The following is a 26,423-nucleotide window of genomic DNA, read 5'->3' as shown; positions in this document are numbered from 1 at the left end:
TTAGTTATTAATATATACACATAGTGTATATACACAATGGAATATTATAGTTAGTTATTAATAACTAACTTCTTTAGTTAGATCAATTCCCAGGTATTTTATATTTTTTTGTAGCTATGGTAAATGGGATTGCTTTCTTAATTTGATTTTCAGATTATTTGCTGTTGGTGTATATAAATGCTACTGATTTTTGTATGTTGATTCTGTATCCTGTAACTTCACTAAATTTATCAGTTCTAACGGTTTTTTGGTGGAGTCTTTAGGTTTTTATAGGCCATGAGATCATGTCATCTGTGAGTAAGGCTAATTTGACTTCTTCCTTTTCAATTTGGATGAACTTTATTTCTTTCTTTTGCCTAATTGCTCTATTCTCTATACTACAAAATTGCTCTATACTAAAAAATTATATACATAGTATTAATTCTACCAGTGGATTTTACATCTTGAAATGTTTTCTTCTGCACATTAGTGTTTTCTTTCAGACTGAAGAACTCCCCTTAGCTTTTCTTGCAGGATGGGTCAGCTTTTGTGTCTGGGAAAGACTATATCTTTCCTTCATATTTGAATGACAATTTTGCTGGACACAATATTCCTAGATGACAGTTTTTTTTTTTTTAATGTTCCAATACCTACTGGCCTGTTGAGAAGGCTGTTGCCAGACGATTTGGAGCTCTGTTATATGCTATTTGCTTCTTATCTCTTGGTGTTTTAAGGACTTTCTCTTTGTCCTTGGCCTTTAGCATCTGATTACTACATGCCTTCAGGTAGTCTTATTTGGGGGTTGAATCTGTTCGGTGTTAAAAGACCTTCCTGTACCTGGATATTTATATCTTTCTCAAGTTTTGGGAAGTTTTCTGTTATTATTTCTTTGAATAAGCTTTCTACCTCTCGCTCAGCTCCCTCTTGAACATCAATGGCTCTTAGATTTGGTCTTCTGAGGTAGATTTCTATATCTTGTAGCCAGTCCTTTTCATTCTCTTTTTTTCCTTCTTCTGACTGTGTATTTTCAAATAGCTGGTCTTGGAGCTCACTGATTTTTTTCTTCTGCTTACTTCATTCTGTTGTTGAGAGCCTCAAAAGAGTTCTCCAGTTCAGCAAATGTATTTCTCAGCTCCAAGATTTGATTTTTTTTTGAAAAATTATTCCAATATCTGTCAAATTTCTTTATTGCTTTTCTGTATTATCTTAGAGGTCAATGAGTTTTCTTAAAATTGTTATTCTGAAGTCTTGGTCAGAGAGCTCACAAACTGCTGTCTTGTTAGGGTCAGTTTTGGGATTTTTTTTTTTTGATGGGAGTCTCACTGTCACCCAGGCTGGAGAGTGCAGTGGGGAGATCTCGGCTCACTGCACTCTCCGCCTCCCAGGTTCAAGCGATTCTCCTGCCTCAGCCTCCCAAGTAGCTGGGATTATAGGCATGCACCACCATGCCTGGCTAATTTTTTTTTGTATTTTCAGTAGAGACAGGGTTTCACCATGCTGGCCAGGCTGGCCTTGAACTCCTGACCTCAGGTAATCTGCCCACCTCAGCCTCCTAAAGTGCTGGGATTACACGCTTGAGCCACAGTGCCCGGCCAGGATTTTTGCTTTGTCCTTTTGAGAAGGTCATGATTCCCTGTTTGCTGTTGTTTCTTGTGGGTCTTTCCTATGTCTTTGCACTGGAAGAATTAGTTATTTATTCCAGTTTTCTCTGTCCAGCTTGTTTTGGTTTTTATTGCATATATTTGCTCAACAAATCTTCACTGCTAGGTCGCTACCTCCTTTTCAGCTCTAGGTGGCGCCGTAAGCCCAGGTTTGCCTCAGCTCTAGTAAATGTTTGGAGCGCTGAATGTCCCAAATGGATTACACTGGCAGTGTGGGAAGGCAGGCTAGGTAGGGGTTTGTGCCTACAGTACCTGGGAAATGTACCTCCTATAGCATGGTACTGCTGAACAGCCATTCTGATTTGGTGTCTCCTTTGGCCAAGTTGCACAGTGAAGTTTCTGGGGCTGGGAATAATAGTCTCTGCTGGTCTTCAGTGATATTTTCCCTGCAGGCAGTCATGATGCTACCTGTGGGTTAAGGCAAGGACAGATCTCCTGCCAGGGAACCCAAGGAGGTGGGGAAGATGGTTGACCACTTCAATTTTACTTCTTTCATTGTAGAAATCATGAGGTGGGGGAGATTTTCTGTGTGGGCATAAGGGTAGGGCAGAAGCATCATTAAAGTGGAAGTCCGATTCTCCTACTGGAGTTTTTCCACTTCTCTGTGGCCCCAGGAACTATTTCATCCTCATACTTGGGCTCTGGGTTGTTGCTGGTGTCAATCTCAGTGCTGTATATTTGTTTTTCGTTTTCTGTTGGTGGGGAATGAAGCCAGTATGCTTCTACACTGCCATTTTGGAACCGGAAGTCCCTAGTTTTGGAGTTCAAATTTAGGCATCAGAACCATTTTGAGTTAAATTTTGAGATGAGTGGAAGGTCTGTGTCTAGATTCGCTTTTTTTGCTGTATGTGGCTGTCCTGTTACGCCAGCACCATTTATTGAAACGAGTATCTTTTTTCAATGCTGTTCCCTTTGCTCCTTTTGTCAAACATCATATGACTTTTTCTGTATGGGTCTATTTTTGGACTCTGTCTCACTGATCTATTTGTCTGTTCTTCTGCCAGTACCATACTATCTAGATTACTGCAGATTTGTATTATGTTTTTAAGTCAGGTGGTGCCAGTCCTCCAACTTTGTTCTTCTCCTTCAATACTACGTTGATTATTCTGGGTCTTCTGCCACTCCATATAAACTTTAGATAGTTGGAGTTCATATGCACCAAATAACTTGCTGGGATTTTGATGGGAACTGTCCATAATCTATAGATCAAGCTGGGAAGAACTAACATCTTGAGAATACAGTCTTCTTATGCATGATCACGAAATCTCCATTTATGTAATTCTTTGATTCTTTCATGAGCATTCTGTAGTTTTCCTCATATAGATCTTGTAATGTATTTTGTTACATTTATACCTGAATATTTTTGGTGGAATGCTAATGTAAATGGTATTTTGTTTTTGATTATTGTATTTATGTAAATACAAACACAATGGCAAGTGTATTTTAATTTCAAATCCCACTTGTTTTGTGCTGCTATGTGGAAAGCAATTAATTTTTGCATATTAATCATGTATACTGCAATCCAGTTACAATTGCTTATCAGTTCTAAGTGTATTTTTTGATTGATTCTTCCAGATTTTCTACAGACCATCATGTCATCTATGAACAAAGACAGTGTTATTTTTTCTTTCCCTATCTTTATAGCTTTTATTTCTTTTTCCTTTCTTACTGCACTAGCTAGGATTTTCAGTACGATGTTAAAATGTCAGTGTTGATATTTATATTTCATCCTGAGTGAAGTACTCTATGTTTTGTCATAAGCCTTTTACCTTTTGAAGGAGAATGTTCTTTGTGTCTAAGTCAAATGAAATCCTTTTCTTTTATATTCCATAATTCTATTACTGTTCAAAATCATGGCATATTTTTGTTTGCTTCCAAATTGAGATTTCTTGTATAATATCAAAATTTTTCTTAGATGTTTTGGTTCACTTTTTTTTCTTACTGGCAGGATTCTAGGGCATCTTATCTATGTCTTTCATATTCTGAAGCTCCTATTCTATACATTAAATGAAATCCATGTTATTTTTCTTAAAGGAGGGGAGTTCTCCAATTTCCTATTCTAATTTTGGAGCAATTGCTTTCCAAGCAGGTGGGAAAGCTATCATAGAATCTTTCTTCTTTGGAGTATCTAAAGAAGTATATTTCACCATTTCTTATATTTCATATTTCTATTTTGCTTGATTACCACCCTTATCTTGATGGAGTACATCCTGAGTTAAGTTCCTTAAAAAAGGTATGTGCTAGGCAAAATGTGAGAGTTCTTACATATTTAAAAATTATTTTGCCCTAACACCTGCCTGACAGTTTAGATAAAGAATTCTAGGGTTCTGGTTCTAGATAGTAGACTAAGCACATATAATTAACTATTCTTCCTTCTGAAACCATAATGAAATGATAAAGTAACACAAAAGGAAATAAATCCACAAAATTAAAAAGGAGAAGAGAAGAGAAAGAATGAAAAAAGTGAAAAGAGAAAATTGACAAGAGATTTAAAGAGCATCTCCCTAAAACTGTGTAACAAACTGCCCAGGCAGTGCTAGAACTCTTAAGGTAGGTATGATATCCAGCTCACCCCTAAAAGGCTCTCCTCATTCCATGGTTGAGAGGCAGGAAGGCTTATTGGCCAGTTCCCACTCATACAGGGAGAACAGAAAATTCAAGCTGAAAAACACACTGGCAGACATTAACAGAGGAAACTAAATAACAGCTATTAAAAATAAATGGCTGGGCACGGTGGCTCATGCCTGTAATCCCAGCAGTATGGGAGGCTGAGGCAGGCGGATTATGAGGTCAAGAGATCGAGACCATCCCTGGCCAACATGGTGAAATCCCGTCTCTACTAAAAATATAAAAATTTGCTGGGTGTGGTGGCGCACACCCGTAGTCCCAGCTACTGGGGAGGTTGAGGTAGGAGAATAGCTTGAACCCGGGAGGCAGAGGTTGCAGTGAACTGAGATTGTGCCATTGCACTCCAGACTGTCTCAAAAACAAAACAAAACAAAAAAGGTCTTCACTTTAAATATAAAAGGATTAAATATCATCTGACATATGAAGAAAACAAAAGTCTGAATGAGAAAGACCAAAATAAACACAATGCCTGATTTGGGCTAAAAAAACAGAGAAATCAGAAAAGTAGTAAAGATTATACTTAAACCAATCACTTAGCCTATAAACCAACCAACCAAAGTAACCTCAGAGATTTTTATTTTTAATAATGGTCAGTTCCTTTCTTTTTAGATAATTTAATAACAGTGTAGATAAGAAAAGTCACAATCAGAACTCATAGTAATCTCGAACTAAATTAATATAATCTAGCATAGGCTTCCATGGTAGCCTTAGCTCCATGTTTGTTCTTCAATATCCGGTAGTGCATGAAAAAAAGAACTGTAACAAAAGGGGACAGCTTTGGATGTTGGTATTTTTAAAGTCAAACAATCCTGGCTCATTTGAGAATCTAGTGAACATCAGCATTCAAGGAAATTTATTTCAAATTACCTAGAAATTCAAATTTCAGTAACAACATTTAAATATATGGTACTGTCAAGGTAAAATTACAAAACAGCAACCCAAAACAGGAGATAAATGTATCTCACAAAATAGTCAGCTGACTTACCCTGGGAAATTGTATTGAAAAGTGCAGGATCAATGGCAGGTATAGTCTGTGGAGTAGGTTGGATAGTATTACTTGCTACACCTGCAAATCAGAAAAGCATAAATGGGCATAAAAGTATTACACCTTTTAATTATACAGTAGGGCAGCACTTAAAAATCATGAGGCAATTTCATTACTTTGCTTATTTTCTAGAAACATCAATGGATTCTAATTTGACATACTTAGTTGATCTTGGAGGATATCAAGTGTTTACATATGTGTATGGGCTATGCATTTCCTAACATGTATTTTGTCTAATGCTTCGCATTACTTCTCCATTAAAGCTTACCAAATATCTGTAGAAGTAGCAAACTCCCTACCTTTCAATTTCTCAGCCAATTAAATAATTTGGTGATAAAGTAGAACATAATTCTAATTCAGTTTAATTTAGAGGATGAATCCAATTTCATCACCGTGCATGAAATTACAAATTAAAATTTGTAATTTTCTAGTTTACACATTTTAAGATGATATTTTTACATATCCAATAAACAATTATCCAATAAACAACTGTTTTGACTTTGTTAGAACGTTTCAAAACTGTGATATCAATGAATAACTTAGCATTCTTGATTAATGGTAAGGAATATACTAAAGTTGAAGATTATTTATTAATCATCTAAAAAACTAACAAAAAGTGTTAAAAGTTCCCCCAAAAAAGGACTGAAATGATTCAATCAGCAGGAAAATAAAATGAGGAAAAGTTGATTACTCCAAATCAATGGAGTTAAACAGTCTCTCAAGATGGACTGTTTGCCAAACTAATACACTGAATTCGAATAGGCAATTTGTAGAAAGGGTAAAGTGGGAAAAATACTGGAATAAGAAAAAGGAAACAGAGAAAAAGGTTAAAATAAATAGGAAGTTTCTAGGGGGATGGATATATATCCACTGAGAGTTCTAGAATAACGGTTTCACAAAAGATGGCTGAAGTTCTAAAATTTTCTAAAGGTCTAAAGTTTTTCTGGTATGAAGTTCTAAAGTTCTTCCGGTAAGAAGTTTTGACTTTTAAGATTTTTCTCAACCCCAACCTAAGAGAAAAAATGGTTTAAATATACATTATTTACCTCACTTAATTGTTTTCCAGGACAAACTCGCTCTGTATTTATACCCTTTGGAACTATTAAAAGCCATATAAATATTGCTTTTTAACTAAAAATTGAAAAATCTTAAAGTACACAGGGATACAGATGAAAGGTGAAGTACAAATTTTATATAGTACAAAAAAATATAAAGGAGAAAGCCTGCCTCTCCTACCCCAAAGTTTAGGGCTAGTACCAGTTTCTATGACACCTTTCCACCCACCTACAAATAACTGTGTGTCCAATCCAATCTATATATATGTCAATGCTGTTCTCTGCTAAGAAATTTGTGTACTTATCTAAACCAAAATCTTCTAGAAGGCATACTTGCGTGTGTGTTTTGCAAATGGTAGTAAGTTCTGCATACTATACTGTTTTATGCATTTTTCACTTAATGTGTCCTAGCAATAACTCCAGATTAATACATATAAATCTGTCTTGCTGTTTTTAATGGTTCCATAGTGTCCCATTCTCTGCATGCATAGCTTATAAAGCAATCCGTTACTGATGGACATTTAAGTTTTAATTTCCAATCTTTTGCTATTACAAATAATGCTACAGTAAATATTCTCATATACTGTGTATATGAATATACTTATAGAAAACTGTATAAAAGTATAAATGCAAAGTGAGGAGACAGACAAATCTTAGGCTGACCTATTCAATGACTATTTTTTGCTTGATTTTGATAAGTACTCACCAAATATATTTAAATTATAAACATCTGACAATTTTCTCCACAAAACTTGCCAAACACTGAAAGGCACATAAATATATATTATTTTTAAAATGCTAGAATGTAAAATCTGAGATGGATCTTCACACTAGTCATGTCTAGTGCTTTGAAACAGGTGTACCTAGGCTTATGTAGATTACATATATCATTCATATACATCTTAAAAAACAAGGTAAATCTACTATACTCTAATGGTCCAATCTATAGATCAATGTCATTCGTTGCTAAGTAATTTGCATTTCTGCCTAAATTAAAATCCTCCAAACAAATCTCTATTTATAGAGAAGACTATCCAGAAAGTGTGATTAAACAGACTCCTGAAAGAACACAGCATTTGGAGAGACACAGAAAAAGGAAGAAAGGCATGTTACCTATATTGTCTATGAGTAACAGTATAAGGAAAGAATGTGTGAAACCTTAGTGTAATCATGAGAAACAGGGTTGAGAGAAATGCGTAGGCCAGAGTATCAACAACAGGTTATCAAAGCTTACAGAAGAATGCAAACATGGTACTTCTGACACAAGTACACAGCCTACATTTTGATCTATGAAGTGAGCTGCATTTTACAATGAAAGGCTAGCTTTAATCATAAAATAATTATATTATTTAATCTAGCTTTATTACTAAAATCTTCTCCTGTAATATGAACTATAAAAAGCTTATGTTTCTTGAGAAAGAAAAAAACACACTGTATCAACTACATGTGATATCTGTGCAGTGTTGAAAGCACAAGAAGCAAACACTTCGCCTGTTTAAACAATCACTATCCCTGTCCTCATTGCACCTCCTTTGCTTTTTTGTGGAAGAACTAAAAACTGCAAATTAGTACATACTATTCTTTTCAGTTATCTTAAGGATTTCCCTTTGATAAAAGTGCATCCTGGACCTTTATATGAGAGAAAATAAATCATTCTTAACGTGAGTAAGAGGGGAAACATTTGCTATTATTTATATATTAAAAATGTTATTTTGTTTTTTATTAGGCAACTATGAACTTTTTTTATTGTTTCAAATATAATAGAAAAAAATCTGGGGCTAAAAGGAGGAGATTTCAACATCTCAAACCAATCTTAAAGGGAAATATACTATCAGAAAAGTAGGTTTTAATTTGAGAGGATTTTAGTTCCTTAGAGGAAGGAACATAGAAGGCACGTGGCTAAAACATGAAGTCAAAAAAACTTGGATTCAAATCCTGGTTCTGTCATTACTGGGTATGTTTGTTTTCTTAGAATAATTGCTTAGTCTCTTGAGAGTTTGTAAGTTAAAGACAGTAATACATAATATAGTTGCTGCAAGAATAAGTGTGGAAATTAGCCATGATAATCATTTGACTGGTAAGGCTACAAGAGTGTATAAAATATGATAGGATCTCATTCTATAAAAGTTCTAAGTTTTTTAGTTTTATTCTTCCCTCTAAGGAACAAAAGAGAGAGAAAACAAGAGGCTCATGCTAGAGTTAACTAGATCAAATTGAACTGTTTATGACAAAAAACTTTCTAATAGAAAACCACCTAATATTTATCTTTATGTCATGAATATTCTAGCCAGGATACACTGTGTATTAGTTTGAACATATAAGACTATCAATACTTTATCATTTTTGTTACACAAAACTGGCAATTTCATATGGATCGATCTACTATAGCCCTCCTGTTAAAAGTGTTTTCTCTTTTTTATACTCATAGAGTGTATCTATATATAAAATATATACTGATGTGCCTATACCACAACTCTGCCTTGAGATATACTGTCTAAAACACAACTCCTTGGACAGTCTTTCTATAAGGTTAATATCCTACCCCCAGTTATGATACTTCTCTTGATTCACATAATAATTTTAAGTGTTCATTAACTTGCCATTAAATACCCTGACTTTCCTTGGCACAGAAATAGGAAGGAAGAGGAAAAAAAAGAGGGAAAGGAGGCTAATCTGCTGAACACTGATTTTGTGATAGGCCTACTACTAGTCCATTTTTACAGTTTTTCCCTTTTAATAATTAAAATAACCATGAGAAGTAAGTATGATTAATTTCATATTAGAAAGAGGAAAAATTAAGGTCACGAGAAGTTAAATATCAGCTGAGTTTATGCTTTAGCATGGGGTAGAAACAAATAACCAATATGATTTGCCTCCTAAATGCATTTTATTTCCCCTTGGCTCCTCTATGAGAATGCTTGTGTCTGGGACTCTTGATCAGGATTTAAACCTTCAAGTATAATCTGAACAGTATTCATCTAAGGCAAACAGATCTAAGTAGCTGGTTTCACTTACATTATTCCACACTGGAAATAATGAATATTTCTAAACATAATAAAATACTTAAAAGTGTTCCAAGAAATTTTACTTCCAAAACAAATGCAAATAGGTTTGTCTATTAATATCATCACATAGGCCATAAAATATTGAAAAGTCAAGGTCAAATATGCTGACTGAAGACACAAAAAGAGATCAGTGCTAAAATTATCATTTCATCAATAATCTTAAAGAAAACGTTAGCAATATTTTTGCAGATAATATAAACTTGTAAGTTTTAAAATAGGAGGAAAGACACTAATCATACTTGATGTTACAATGGTCAAAATAGAAAACTTGCATATAATGTAATTCATGCAAAATTTGGGTAAAATAAAAAAATTTGGGTAAAATAAGGCTGACAAATAAAAGTAAAGTAATAGTGTGTTACATAATAGGAACAGTAGAAATCAGGGCATGAAGGATGACTATCATTCCATTAATTATTTTAAAGTGTTTGTATAGTTTAGTACCATAAGTCACCTGGGATAAAAGTAAATTTTTAAGAAAAGTTTTTGAAAAAATTAAATGTAAAATTTAAATTATAGCTGCAAGTGTCCTACTTGGAGATAAAGGTGACATTTTGTCAACAATGCAATTAAAGGGAAGAGTAACTGAAATTTTGTCAAAGTGTCTTTACTGACCCTGACTTAACTACTGAGGACTAACTTTGTCAGATTTTAAAAAATAAAAACATAAACATACAGTACTGATTTATTCACAGATAGGTCTTTCTTTCCTGTTAGTTTTTTAAAGTGTAAGGTTAAAAAAAAAATAATCCGAATCCCTCCTTTCACCTGTCTATGATTTCATTGTTACTGAGATTTCATGCCTCAAAGCCCACTCCCCATCATCAATAATACCCATGTTGAGGGCAGAGGCATAGTCCCAAGGGAATGAAACAAACCTAGATATCACAGTGAGACCCTGACTGACACATCCTAATATCAACTCCACTCACCTCCGAGCTATTCTAAAACAACAGTGAGGGGAAAAGAAAGGGAAGAGAAGAAAAAGAAAAACAGCAATATATATGAAAAGCATGGAAACCAATCTTATTAATAAAATATAAGGTTAAGAGTAATCAATGCACATAATACTTGTCATTTCTCAAATAATTAGAATACAACTAATATTAAAATTTTAATGAAAATAATTTAATGTTTCTTGTGGGTTCAAATGGAATTCAAGGAACTTGTCATGTTTTCATGACCATCATTATGAGGCACATATGTGATAAGAAATGCAGTTCTTCTTTATAAAAGGGGAATTAAATAAATCATTCAGTTACAGTTTCCCACCTGTGCTGTGAGGCACTTCTGCTGGTGTATTAGCTGGAGCGTGTGCACCCGGAGGAATCTGTATTCCAGTATAGTTGCCTGATGGCATGTTGCTTGGGTCATAAGTTGAAGATGATGATGGCTGAGTTGGCTGAGTGGGCAGAGAGGCTGCTCCAGCATCTTCATTTTCTTCAATATCTATCAGATCACATATACACAATGTTACAGTACGTATTTTGAAATACAAGTGCTAGGTATTCTTATTTCATTATACACATGACAAATGGAATCTTTAAATGCAATTCTATTTAATGCAGTGGAGAAGCAAGCTCTATTCTTAAAACAATATTTTTAATTTTTTTATTTTCTTAAAAAATGTAATTGTACCTGACAATATGATTATCACTTCTTTCAGGTTAATATTTTTTAATTCTATAAAATCTTTGCATATAGTGTATATATATACACACACACACACACACATACATATATATATATATATATATATTTTTTTTTTTTTTTTTTTTTTTTTTTTTGAGACGGAGTCTCACTCTGCTGCCCAGGCTGGAGTGCAGTGGCGTGATCTCAGCTCATGGCAAGCTCTACCTCCCAGGTTCACGCCATTCTCCTGCCTCAGCCTCCCGAGTAGCTGGGACTACAGGCGCCTGCCACCACTCCTGGCTAGTTTGTTTTTTTGTTTTTTTGTTTTTTTTGTATTTTTAGTAGAGACGGGGTTGCACCGTGTTAGCCAGGATGGTCTCAATCTCCGGACCTCGTGATCTGCCTGCCTCGGCCTCCCAAAGTGCTGGGATTATAGGCGTGAGCCACCACAACCAGAATATGTTTTTCTTTAAAATAAACTTTCTTTAAACTTATGAAGACTCAAGGACATTTCTGGCAAAACATGCCACATTTATGCTATCCAATAAGAACTCCATTTTCTGACAGCGGACTTTTACTCAAGATTTACTGCGTACTAGCTACTAAATGATTATCTGTGAGTTGTTCAATGCATTTAGCTAATAAAAACAGAGGAATGAAATTTTGCATTTAGCTATGCAGAAAGAAATGAGATATTTCATTTTGAAAAGTTCTGAAATGCAAACTTTTAAAATATACTGTATCGTGAGCCAAATTTGAAAACTACTTTGAAAAACTGAATTTTGAGTATAAAATGACCATCAGCCGCTACTGGGAGACATAGTAACTTAAAATAAAAGCAAGCTAGAGCTACAGACTCATCAAAGAGAATAGATCTTACTGCTTCCTACCACATTTTTAAATAACCTTTTTGTCTGATTATAAACAGGTTATTCAATGTAGCTAATTTCAAACAAGAAAAAAAGTTAAATTTACCTAATCTGAGATGAGCATTTTATCAAGCAACCTTGTGGATGTATTTATACTTTACATACATTAACATGACTTTCCCCAATACTGGAGAACTCTAACATTTATACATTCTGGGAAAGAAAAAAGCTCCACAACATAAAGGCACTAGAGCATGACCAAAAGCTGGTAGAAATGAGAGTAAGGGTAAGAGGAAATCTTACCAGGTAACATTTGATTTTATGTGGCTGTTCATCTGAGGGCAGTCAATAGTCTACACAAAAGAAAGTTGCCAAGAAGTGAGCCATGAAATGTTTGTATGAACCCCAACTAAATACCTACAAGCCCCTGAATTATGCACACTCAGGTAAGACTCTAGGGGGCCCTGGAGAAAAGCAACTTAAAGCTGAAACGGGGACAAAGTTTGAGTTCTGGCAAGTCAATGGTCTGCTGGAATAAGAATCAAGACTTTGCAGAGAAAGATAATAGGATGCAGAGGAGCTTCAACATGTTATCAACAAATAGAAGTTATTAAAAATTAGGGCAGAAAAGGAAAATGTGAAAAAAAGAGTCTACAAAAAAGACCTCAAAATGACCCCGATATTGAAAATCAGCAAAAAAGCACTTTAAAGCAGCTACGATAAATTTGTTCAAGGCCACAAAGTAAAACATAGACATAACAAATGAAAGAGACAAAACTAACCAGAGGGGGGAAAAATTGTAAGAGAAAAAAAACAGATGGTATTAACAGAAAGGAAATGGCAAAATAGGTTTAAATCTAGCTATAGCAATTACATTAAATGTAAATGAACTAAACACTATTTCTCACACAGGGGTTGAGAGACAGAATAAAAAAGTGCCTATATGCTTTTTGCAGGAAATGTACTTTAAAACACAAAGATCTAGATTTGTTTAAACTAAAAGGATGACAAACCATGTAAATATCCAGCAGACAAAAGCTGGTGACTAATTTTAATAACAGACAAATGGAATCAATGACAAGGAATATTAGCTGAGATAAAAAGGACCATTTCATAAGGATTAAAACGTCACACAAATACCAAGCTGACAAAAGCTGGGGTGGCTAACTTTAAAATCAGGCCAAACAGAATTTGTAACCAGGAACATCAGCAAGATATAGTGGGATGTTCCATAATAATAAAAAGGTTAGTTCATAAAAAATAACTATAAAGGTACATGTGCCTAATATAATAAGAGTCTCAAAATGAAACAAACTGACAGAACTAGTAAAACCACTGTACTTGGAGATTTAACAGAGAACATCATAAGCAATAACTGCAGAATACATTCTTTTCAACTGCACATGGGACATTCACCAAGACAGATCATATGCTGGGCCATGAAAGAAATCTTGGTAAACTACAAAATACCGAAATCTTTTATAGTATGTTCTCTGACTAAAATGGAATTGAATTAGAAATCAGTAAGATATCTACAAACACCTCAAACATTCTGAAATTAAAGAATATATTTATAAATAATCCATTACTCAAAGAAGAAATCACAAAGAAAACTATAATTATGGTGAACTGAGTGATACCAAAATTTGCAGGATGTCACTAAACCAATGCTTAGAGGGAAACTGAAAGATAGATTTAAATTCTTCTATCAGAAAAGAAAAATTTAAACATCAAAGATCTACATTTCCTCCCTAAGAAGCTAAAAAAAAAAAAAAAAGGCAAATTAAACTCCAAGTGTGGTGCAGAAAAAATTAAAGGAATAGAAGATAAAGAAGAAAAAAACTGTACTAAGTACTTGTTGAGATAATAAAAAAAATTAAAACATCTCTGTCAAGAGACTGGGAGGAAAAAGAAGAAACAGCTATTATGAATATGAGAAATGAAGGAGGTGATATCAAATACATCCTACAGACATTAAAAGGACAGTGAAGACAATAAGAAAATATTACGCCAATAAATGGCACTACCTCAGGGAAATGAACAAATCACTTGAAGATACAAAATAGCATAACTCACCCAAAAAGAGATGATCTGAACAGTCTTAAATCTATTGGGGAAATTGAATTCATGGTTAAAAACCCTCCTACAAAGAAAATGCATAGCCTAGATGGAATAAGCAGTGAATTATATCAAACATTCAAGTAAGAAAAAATACCAATCTTATGCAAACAATTTCAGAAAACAGAGAATGGATTACTTTCATCTTGTTTTATGAGGCCAGTGTAACCCTGATGCCAAACCTCACCAATACTGAAATGCAGACACACAAATTCTTAGTATCAGAATCAAATCAGCCATATAATACAAGGCCTCATCATGACTAAGTTTACCAATGAGTGCAGGGTTGGTTCAACATTTGAAAATCAATCAATGTAACTCATATTAACAGAAGAAAAAAAGTCCTATGATAATTTCAATAAGTGCATAAAAAGCACTTGACAAAATTCAACATCCATTTATGACAAAACTTCTCAGCACCCTAGAAATAAAGAAGATTTCTCAGTATCACATAGGGCAAAAAACAAAACAAAACAATGGACATATTTATTGCCACTGGCACAATAGGCAAGAAAAGAAAGAAATGAGGATTGGAAAGGAAGAAGCAAAACTGTCTCTCCTTGCAAATGACATAATTATCTACATACAAACTCTCAAGGAATTTACAAAGTAATTATCAGAATCAATAGGTAAATTTAGCAAGGTTGCAAGATAAAAAATTATACAAAAATCAATTGTAATTCCTATTAGAAGCTAATGACTGGAAAACCAAATTAAAAAATTAATTTCATTTACAAGAGAATGAAAGGACACAAAATACTTGAAGTAAATTTAACAAAAGAGGTAAAAACCTCTACTTCAAAAAATCTAAAATACCGCTGAAAGAAATTACAGAAAACTTAAATAAATGGAAAGATACATTATGTTCATGTACTGAAAGACAATTAATTCTCCCTAAGTTTAATACTAATCATAATGCCAGTAGGCATTTTTTCTAAAAAAGAGAAACTGAAAATCTAATTCTAAAATTTATGTGGAAACTCAAAGGACAGAATAGTTAAGATAAAGGAAAAAGAAAAGAAGATTGAGTTACTCAGCAGATGGGTCAGAGTAATACACCCAAATGAGGAACGTGTTTGACTCCAAAATCCAAATAGGTCCACTAGGCACAGTACCTCTCTTTTCTTGGTTGTAGGAGTGGCTAGATGCAACAATATCACCTTAGTATGAATATCTTGACATGTCCCATATCACTGGACCTTTAGAAATTTCACTGACATCCCTGAACTTTAGTCAGTTTGATTTCCCATTCTCTGAGAAGCAAATGTCTCACCACTAAGTCCACAGTAGTTGCTCACTAGGTCCAATCAGCATAATGTCATCAATATAATGGACCAGTGTAATATCTTGTGTAAGGGTAGGAAGGTATTAAGATCCCTGCAAACTAAATTGTGACATAGAGCTGGAGAGTTGATATACCCCTGAGGTAGGACAGTGAAGTGTACTGCTGGCCATGCCAGATGAAAGCAAACTGCTTCTAGTGAACCTTATGGACAGGTATGAAGAAAAAGGCACTGGCCAGATCAATAGCTGTATACTAGACACCAAAGAATGTTAATTTGCTCAAGTAATGAAGCTACAACTGGTGCAGAAGCTGCAACAGGAGTCACATAAAGGATCATAATAAAGAATAATGAGTAATGAATTATAATCACTGAATATAAATTCATGAGCCCATACTGATGTAAATAATTAAATGAATAAATACATTTATTTATGTATAGACTGGAAAGTCCATCCTTATGATAGAGTGCCAACTAATTAAAATAAAAAGAATGATAAATCATCAATGAATGCTAAACCCAGGGGGTGAAGTTGCATAAAAAATATAGGATATTTACATAATATCAAAGTATCTTCCACAAATTACTTATTAATAGCAAAGGGAAAAATAATTTTAATGGGGAATAACCCAGAAGACACCACATTACCCAAGTGATCAGTTAACATCACCAATATTTCACCAAAATCATATACTTCTAATGTAAGGCAGGGAGGACACAACTTTATTTTGGGCTATTCTGCAAAAAATGCATAGGGTTAAACTAATTATGAGGCAATATCAGACAAACAAATTGAGGAACAGTTAAAAAGTAACTGTACTTTTCAAAAGCATCAAGGCAAAGAAACACTAGAAATCCTGGGGAGCTACTCCAGATTAAGGAGACTAAAGAGATATGGCACTCAGATGCAACGTGTGATCTATGTGCATGAGAAGGAAAACTACAAAGGGTATTACTGAGTCAACTGCTAAAATCTGAATACAGACGGAAATCAGATGATACACTAAATAAATACTATACTTCTCGATTTTGATAAGTACACTGTAGTAAAAAGAATGCCACTCTTCTTAGGAAATACAGAAGTACTCAGCAGTAAAAGAGCATATCTCTAATTTACTTATAAATACTTCAAAATATATATATAATGATATCCTCTTGTGAAGCCATAAGCCATTTCTAAGGAGATACTGCTAAAAATCATGACACTAACACCAGATTATGACACCAGGTTGTATTTTGAAATTTTACACACACACACAAATATATAGAATAACCTTATGTCCTTTGTTTTTTATGTGTGGTAGGGGGAGTGGGGAGAGAGAAAAGGGGACAAGGGGTGAGAAAGAGGGACAGACTATGAATCAATGAGAGAATGTTTAATTCTGGATCAAAGGCATACTGGAATTCTTTATATCATTCTGGCAACTTGTCAGTAAATTTAACATTGTATCAAAACAAATTTACCATATAAAATGAATGGTTTCAATGATCTACTGTTCTTTTTTTATATCATTAATTCTACATACAGATGCTCATCAACATACGATGGTGTTACATCCCAAAAAACCCACTATAAGTCAAAAATCTAAGTAAAAAATGCATTTAAAATACCTAACCTACTGAACATCATTGCTTAGCCTAGCCTACATGAAACATGCTCAGAGCACTTACATTAGTGCAAAATCATCTAACACAAAGCCTTTATATAATTTAATAAATACTGTACTGAAGGTGAAAAACAATGACTGTAAGGGTTCTCGAAGTACAGTTTCTATTGAATGCATATTGCTTTGCTATCTTCTTAAAGGTGAAAAAGTATACGTTAAATCATAAGTGGAAGCCTGTTTGTAATATCTATTCAAATGTCACGGTGATGTGGTATTCAGCTAGAACTTAATACATAGTATTGTTTTCAAAAGCATATACTCTTTTGTTCTTTATCTAAGTTAACTAAGTACAATATCTATTATTTTCTACGGTTTTACTAGAAATTCAATGCCAGAACAATAGACAATTAGGTTTTTGTGAAATATACTACCTTTTACACTTAGACTATTTTCCAAGAGTTAATCCTAAAACACAACAGAATATAATTCTACACTCAAAAAAAGAAAACAAATCAAAGTCTTCAAGAAGATTTTTCTCACACAAAATCAGATTTAATGACATTATATCTTGTAGATATATAGGCTATCTTTGAGAAGACATTATTAGAGGTTATGACATTAAGCCCTGATTATGACAACAGGTTATGTTTTAAGATAATGAGTTGAAAAAGTATGCAGTGAAAATATTCTCCTTTATATTGTAGAGGATTTATTATTAGTATTCTGTAGCTTACAATTTTCCACTATCCAGAAACTCCAGCAAATATGTATGAAAATAAATAACAGAAATGACAACTTCCATTTAAGCTGACTTTTGGAAAACAAAAACTGTCTACATTTAATAATCTATTTAGTTAGCATTATTAATTGTAAGGGCCTACAATAACCATTTCAGAACAAAACAGATCAACGTGATAATCAAAATGCACACTTCCTACTTTCAAAGGCAAAATGTTAAAGAGTTTTAAGATTAGAGAAGTTACTGATATGGAAAGAATGCCGAAAACCCCTAATTGACAATTTATTAGGTATTTCAATATACCTAAAATGCAACATCTAAAATAGTCCCGAAAAGTAAAACGGCTAGTTGGTTTCACAAAAAATTTCCAGGGTGCATTTAAAGACCAGATAATTCCACTGTTCCAAAGCACAGAAAAAGACTAGAGACATTCTGATTATATTCATGAAGTAAGCATAACATCATAACATTGATACCAAAAAGGAAAACTGTAAACCATCTTTAGTTATAAATGTCAACATAAAAATCCTAAATGATATAGTAGTGAACTGAACCTATCAGTATAATAAAAAAATAATATATCATGACCAAGTGGGGTTTATCACACAATGTAAAATTGGTTCAATAATAGGCAATCTTTCAATATAATTCATTATAATAATAGATCTAAAGAGATTAATTAGATTGGGGTTGGCCAACTATGGCCAGTGGGCTGGCAGCCTGTTACTGTAAATAAAGCTTTACTGGAACACAACCACACTCACTTTTTTACATATTATCTATGGCTACTTCTGTACTACAACAGCAGAGCTAAACAGCTGCAACAAAGACAGTATCATTCATAAACTGAAAATATTTATTATCTGATCCTTTAAGAAAGTTTACTGATGCCTGCATTGGATAATTATCTTCACAAATGCATAAAAGTGTGTAACAAAATGCAAGGATCGTTTGGAATTTTCTCAGTTCCAAGAACAGTGGTCGTTCTCTTTATAACCATCTATTTACTACGTCTAATACATAAAAAACAAGTAAGTGAAAAAAGGTTTCCCTTTTCTATTACACATTAACTGAAAGGCCAAGTAAAATAATGAGACCTTTATTTTTTCATGATTAAAATTTGTAAAACGCACTGTGTGATGGTAAAATTTTCCTGTACATATTAAGTTAAAAAAAAACAGAGCCAGGTACAGAACTGTATGTATATTACCAGTTGTATGAAAAAATGGAGCATATATGTTTCTACTTGGTAGTAAATTCATAAAAAATGATCTCTGTAAAGATACACACAAAAAAACTAAAAATGCTTACCTGAGTTTTGGTAGGATCTGGGAAGACAGGGGATGTGGTAGACAGGAGAAATTCACTTCATATTTTTTATATACTCTACGATTTTTTTGAACCATGTGAATGTATTACTAACTCCCCAAATAACCTACATAACTCAAACAGATTTACAAAAAATGATACGGTATTCTTCGTGGTTTGAAAACATTTTATAAATTATAAATGTATTGCCTTTCCTATGTAACAGGAATGAAATCTGATTAAAAGTAGGAGGCCAGGTACGGTGGCTCACGCCTGTAATCCCAGCACTTTGGGAGGCCAAGGTGGGCGGATCACAAGGTCAGGAGATCGAGACCATCCTGTCTAACACAGTGAAACCCCGTCTCTACTAAAACTACAAAAAAATTAGCCAGGCGTGGTGGCAGGCGCCTGTAGTCCCAGCTACTCGGGAGGCTGAGGCAGGAGAATGGCATGAACCTGAGAGGCGGAGCTCCCAGTGAGCAGAGACTGCGCCACTGCACTCCAGCCTGGGCGACAGAGCAAGACTATGTCTCATTAAAAAAAAAAAAAAGTAGGAGACAGATAAGTCACTTTGTTGACATGGACAGGTATTACAGCAGTTTGACCTTTATTTCTATTTCTCACTGTCCCTAAGTTTATGATTTTATACTTAACTTTCATTGATTCTGGGCCTGATGAAAACAAAACTGTATTGTTCCCTCCAAAAACTTTGAGTAATCTACTGAATAATTATGATTCTACTAAGTCCTTTTACTCAGAATAAATAAATACATACCATTATCTTCTTCAATTCCAACAGGGCCTGCTTGAGGAGTCTCCCCATTCTTTAAACAATTATGGATGTATGTTGCCTTCCATCTGGCATACTTCCTGTGTTTCACATTCTAAAAGAGAGCATTTTTATATCAACATTGGACTACGGTAAAGAAGTAAAAAGTAAACATTTATGATGACCTATATCATATTTCTGAGATAAAACCTATTTTTGCAGATTACAGCTCTAAAAGAAACCGGCAATACCCCACCCTATTGCTGGAATCCACCAAGTATTTAAGGCTTGACAGAATTCATGAAAAGCTACTGTCCTCAAAACATACGTACGCCCAGTTCTCTTTTATCATATAACATTTCAGAAAGGATATGCAACGGAAAAACAGGAGTGTCCTTTGAGCAAAATTTGCAACTCTTCTGCACAGGGGAGAAATAGGCTAAAGTAGAAATCTAAGACTAAATATAAAAATAACAATAGATTGAATTATTTTCACTAAAGACAAAAAAACAGATCTGTACAAATCAAGAAAAAAATAAAAAGAAAATTAAGATGTGGTGGTTAAAGCAAATGCTAGACTGATAGGCAGGTAAACCTGACTTTTTAACTAGTCACATGCTAGTTAACAGCTCTGAACCTCAGTTACCCTGATTCTAAAAAGGGAAAAATAATACCTCATTGGGTTAACTGAAAAGATCATGAAGAACCTGTTAGCTGCCTCTTCTTCTATGCCTTAAAACTAATGTAACATGATATGCTAATGTTACAGGATATAAGATAAAAATTTGCATTAAAAAATATAAAAATCTCTTAGAATTTTGGATGTGCTAGTGATTTTTAGTTTATATTTTCAACTGACCTTTATAGTGGCATCGTTATCACTTGGGAACTTGTTAGAAATGCAGAATCTTCAAGCCCACCCCAAATCTACTGAACCTGATCTGCAAGTGCCAGCCTGCACCTGCACTACAAGACCACCAGGTGATTTATACGCACATTAGAGTTCCAGAGCGAACGTGGTTTTACTATTTGAAAACAGGCACGGTGGCTCATGCCTGTAATCCCACCACTTTGGGAGGCTGAGGCAGGCAGATCATGAGGTCAGAAGTTCAAGACCAGCCTGGCCAACATAGTGAAACCCTGTTTCTATTGAAAATACAAAAATTAGCTGGGCATGGTGGCACGTGCCTGTAGTTGCAGCTACTCGGGAGGCTGAGGCAGGAGAAACCACTTGAATCCAGGAGGCAGACGCCACTGCACTCCAGCCTGAGCAGCAGAGAGAGACTCTGTCTCAAAAAAAAAAAAAAAAAAAAAAAAAAGAAATAGAGGGCTAGGCACAGTGGCTCATGCCTGTAATCCTAGCACTTTGGGAGGCCAAGGAGGGTGGATTGCCAGAGCTCAGGAGTTGGAGACCAGCCTGGCCAATATGGTGAAACCCCGTCTCTATGAAAAACACAAAAAATTAGCCGGGCATGGTGGCACACACCTGTAATCCCAGCTACTCAAAAGGCTGAGGCACGAGAATCACGTGAACCCAGGAGGCAGAGGTTGCAGTGAGCCAAGACTGCGCCACTGCACCAGCCCAGCTCCGGACCTCCTCCCGGCCAAAAAAAAAAAAAAAAAAAGAAATAAAGTATCCTTTTGCAAAGATCCACGAAGTCATTGATAAGTACAAATGCAGCAGGTGGTCCAGATACTTAGTTGAGTATTCTATAATGTGAGTCTCTAGATACTACTACAGGCAGCTTCTGTACAGAAAACTAAAAAAAATTAACCCCTAAATTACTAAATTTGTATCACATTTCCTTCTTATCAAACACTCCTCTTACATATTCAATTTAAAAATCTATACATTGATTCTGATTTTCTTCCAGGTATGACATTTTGCTCCACTTCACAAATGAGCTTTCCAACAGAAGTATCCACATTTAGTCTTCACTACTTCACCACTCAGTTCACTCTGTGGGATGGGGAGGGTATATTTCTTTTCTGTATAGTTCATATTCTCCAGTAACACAAAAGGTCAGGGAATTTGAATATGCCTGTGTCTTTTACTGGCAGGGAGCCCACATGCGTCAGCCTGTTCCTCACTTGTCAGTTCATTTGAGGAATTGCTCTTGCTAATATCAACTGCCTAGTCTACACTAGAAAATCCAAGGGACACTTTTTAGGTATCATCTTACCAAACTGCTACACTCTGTAAATATATTAAAAGCCCTGGACTATGCCAATCTTTGTGAAACCTTCTCTATCTCTAGTTTTTGTGACACTCTATTCTCTTGGTTTCTCTCTAACCTCCTTTGGCTCCTAATCCTCTAGCTGACCTTCAAGTAATTTTAAATACTCTGTCCTAGGACAGAGTGCAAAATAGTGGGCGCAATCAATAATAACTCATATAGAATTTTAAATATGAATTATGTTTTCTATATCCAAATATGGGAAAAGTTACATAAAAGCCAAATTTCTAACTTCTCTTTTAAAAATGAAATATCTGGGCCCAGATTTATTTAGTAATAATTATCTGAGCTGAATGAATAGAGGCAGTTCCCTTCAGATAATGTATGTTCATTCATTCTCCCTCTCCTCCATCTCAAGTTCATACATCATATCAGTTGCCATTTATTGTCTCACAGTGGGGCTGTCTTAAGCCATTACACCACCTACCAGATTCATACAAACATCATGATCCTGCCATCTAGCTTTTTTTTTTTAGCCTCTTCATATGCCTTCCCATAGCTTTAAATACTATTGATAAATTTATTATTCTTAAATTTATGAATCTAGCCAGAATCTGCTTTGACAAATACCCGACTATGTGACATCACCACTTGGATGTCTCACATACAATTAAAATTAAAACTGTTCTTTTGATCCCCCTACCACCTCTCCTTTCCTCTGGGAAATTCACTCTCAAGTAAATGGGAGGAGTCATTTTTAACAGCTCTCTCTATACTTTGCCTCTCCCCCGACTCCCTTACCTAATTCACCAAGAATCCAGTTGATTTTCCTTTTGAAACATACCTTGATTGGTCTTCATCTCCCCATTTTCACTGAAATAGCCCCCTAATTTGTCCCAACTTCTATTCTTGCCCTAGCCCCTACCACACCTTCCTCATCTAGTGCTCTGAGTACAGTGATCTTTCTAAAATATAAATCCATTCGTGTCAATCTTTTCATTTAAAATGCAAAATAAACTCTAACTTTGGATACAAGGGTCTACTCTACCTGGTTCTTGATTGTCCAACCTCTTCTCAATGTCCCTATCCCATTCACTGACTACTACCCAGCTATGCATTTTTTTCTGTTACTACACATGCCATGGCCCATACAACCTGTTTGCCTATTGTCTTTTTTCTTCCTCACCCAGCTAACCCACCCCTACTCAGCTCATTCCTCATATGCCAGATCAAATGCCACTTCCTCAGAAAGGTTTTCCTGATGTTCCCAATCAAAGGTCAGACTCTCCGGTAATCTTACATCTTTTTTTAAAACAACATTCATCATAGTTTATAATTATACAAGGATGCTGACAAAGTGTCCTCCCAGACCCTCAAAACACCCACATACCTTACAATATAAGCTCATTAAAAGCAGAGTCTACCTGTTGTTTATACCAAGCACTTGGCTTTGTGACCAGTATGCAGTACTCAAGAAGTATACATATCTCCTTACAATATAAGCTCATTAAAAGCAGAGTCTACCTGTTGTTTATACCAAGCACTTGGCTTTGTGACCAGTATGCAGTACTCAAGAAGTATACATATCTCCAATGTATGAAAGCTTAACTGATTCTAACTGAAATTTCTGTGGTAGTACAAGAGATCATTATTTCTGTGGTATGTAAGTGGCTATTGGATTTAGGAAGTTCTGTTACGTTTATGATACAGTTAGATAGAATGACTTGAAATTTCCAGTGTTTTAGGCCTACAGAAACAACAATATCCTGTGGTTCACCTTTTTCTTCCTTTTTCATTTTTTCAGAGCAAAGAATATGTGCTAAAGCACTGACTTTTCCAGATTATTTTTAATTTTTCAAAATCCTGAGCAATTAGAATTGAAGGGCTACAAATGCTGGATAAGTATCAGATTTGAGTCTCTATGTTCACTTGAATTCAGTATCTGCAAAATGACATTCTTTTAAAATGTTTATTATTAACCTATGCTCCAGCAATGAAAACTAATGAAGGTAATTAATTACCCTAAATTTTTAAACTTTCCCTCTTTGGGGAAAAACATAAGGTATATATAGTTAACCTCAACATACTTTTAGGCTCTGTAAAAGTTTGCTGTTAATTAAGACCTTTAATTAGCAATATGGGATATATAAAATAAGTCAATACATTATTTCCACCCTTAGGGAGCTACTCTTCTGGCTATCGATATGAAATTAAAATACAAAGAACTGTTACTATAAAAACACTTAGTAGGAAGTATTAAACCTGTTTCCTATAGTAAGTACATGGAACAGTTCAGAGAATAAAGAAAAAACAGAATAAGGTAAAGGAAATGATACTTTAGTTTGGCCATGCAAGATGGGTAAGATGTGAAAAAATGGAAGCAATAATAAGATTCTGGAGAGAAGGAAAAGTACAAGCAAAGGTAGAAATAAGGAAATATTTGGAGAATAAAGATAAATAAACCAATATGCCATGGATAGAAGATACATATTAAATGCTAGTTGGATAAGTAAGATAAATCCAAGACAAGATTAAAGTCTTGGACTGACATCTTTATAGCATTCCACAGGTTATAAAGCATTTCCACACATTTTCCTCTACTTGGTCTTCATCAAAACCTCGAAATTTAGGCAGGTCACATTTTACTCACACTAAGGCTTTGAGACATTATAAGACTGGCTCAATGTAAATACAGTTTAATCTGGCATTCAAGGCCCTCCACATTGTGGACACTCAGTCTTATTTCCATTTCCCTCAATCAAGATTGGATTCCTGTCTTACCTGCATTCTCTTCTTATGCTATTCTCTCTTATCTAACATGGTTTCCTTTCTGCCCAGTCTCTTTTCCTCCAAGGCTAAGTGCAAATGTTTACTCCCTATGAAGCACCCTCATTTCCAGTAAGTCAACAGTTATTTATTTACTCAAGTCAGGTACTATGCTAAGTGCTGGGGATACATGAGATGAATGAGTCAAGCATGAGTTTTAGAGTCTAATGTGAAACCACGCAATAACTGACATCCCTAAATGTGACACGTGTCTTATCTGAAGTCCCTATTTCTTCATCCTTCTTTCTTGGGATTCTATAATCTTATCATTTTAGAGATGAAGAAATGTCATTACAAAAGTAAAGTAATTTACTGAAGGTCATACTGTTTTAGTAGTAAAGTTAGCCACTCATTCAGGTCTATCTTGGTAAACTACAATTACCACGCTGTAATTTGCAACTCAGATTAAAATAGATGAAATAACAGAAAATAAGCCTTAAAGATCAGCTACTTAATGTTTATCAATGCAGAATGTACCTTTTGGTAGTTACGAAGAAAACTATTTTACAAGTAAATGAAAAAATTGCTAAGGAAAGTTTAAACTGCCTTCTTTGAGGGTCTTTAAAATTAGGCTAAATTTTCTTCTATCTGAAATAATTTAATCCTGTCTAAAGACTTAGTAGAAAAGTTGTAATGACTTTAGAAGGTTCTTTCAGTCCTAATATCTAAGCATGAGCAGTGTAGAGAAGTTTAAACCAATTTGAGTTTCTGCATTAGTATGTGAAATTTAAGAAACTAAGTTGAAAAGGGCTCAGTTTAGTAAAGCAACGCATTTAATTTTTATTTCATCCTGTTTCCAAAACATCCCTATTCCTACAAACTGATGCATATACTATTTAGCAGAAATTTCCGGCAGTTGTAATTCCACTAATTCACTTTTCAATGTTGTTTTCTTTAAAATAAAGGATGTAAAGGATGCTGGATACTAAACAATATTTTAAAAGGAAATTTTCAAGATGTATTTTTGAAATTCATTAACTCCTTTTGGCTGATTAAACATCCTTTCTAAGAGACAGGAACTGCAAAAAGAACTTTTACTTTTGTCCTTGGCCTCTAAGTTCCTGTTTTGTTATTAGATTGATGAGAATCACTGACAACTGCAAATTTTGGCCACTTAAGAATTAGCATGAATTTTCATTTAATTTTTAAATCACTTGCTACACTGAAGCATGACTGGTTAGACAACAGCAACCATAGGCTGGAGGAGGGATTTTCAAACTTAGGACCTGTAAGACTCACAAGAGTGTAATAATAAATTCCTGGCTAGAGCTATGAAAAATTTGATATAAATTACTCTCCATTAGCATACCAAAAAGTCACCTTGAAAGACAAAGTTTTACACCAGCTGTCTCTAATTCTTCCTCTTTGATTTTATATTGAACCCATCCTAGGCAAGTTTTTAATCTCCACCACTCACTGCAACAGCTTTTGTCAAGGTTACAGATTACTTCTATATTGCTATTAGGTTGGTGTGAAAGTAATTGTGATTTTTGCCACCTAAATTCAAGGCTTACATGCCATCTTCTTTGACGCCTATCAGCATGAACAGGTGATTATTTCCCACCCCATTCCTTGATGCCCCCCTTTACACTTGCTTTCCTGGTTATCAAGACCTCCGGGTTTTCCTTCTCCCTTGCTGCGCGCTCCTTCAGTCCTTTTATA

General features: G+C 34.7%; 1 protein-coding gene across 1 annotated transcript in view; it reads right to left on the bottom strand.

Moving 5' to 3' along the window:
• The window catches only part of VTA1 (vesicle trafficking 1), a 73,518-nt gene that overhangs the window by 11,339 nt on the left and 35,756 nt on the right, over nt 1-26,423 (bottom strand). The window contains exons 5-7 of the mRNA XM_518771.7: nt 19,765-19,873; nt 10,706-10,882; nt 5,254-5,334 (exon numbers count right to left, since the gene is read on the bottom strand). Coding sequence (XP_518771.1) covers nt 5,254-5,334; nt 10,706-10,882; nt 19,765-19,873 — 367 coding nt within the window. The remainder of the gene's footprint in view (nt 1-5,253; nt 5,335-10,705; nt 10,883-19,764; nt 19,874-26,423) is intronic.

This window comes from Pan troglodytes, chromosome 5 (genome assembly GCF_028858775.2).
Source record: "Pan troglodytes isolate AG18354 chromosome 5, NHGRI_mPanTro3-v2.0_pri, whole genome shotgun sequence".
In the NCBI taxonomy this organism is placed as follows: Eukaryota; Metazoa; Chordata; class Mammalia; order Primates; family Hominidae; genus Pan; species Pan troglodytes.
Note: the sequence above shows the minus strand (reverse complement) of the source record. Positions and strands in the feature narration are given on the sequence as shown.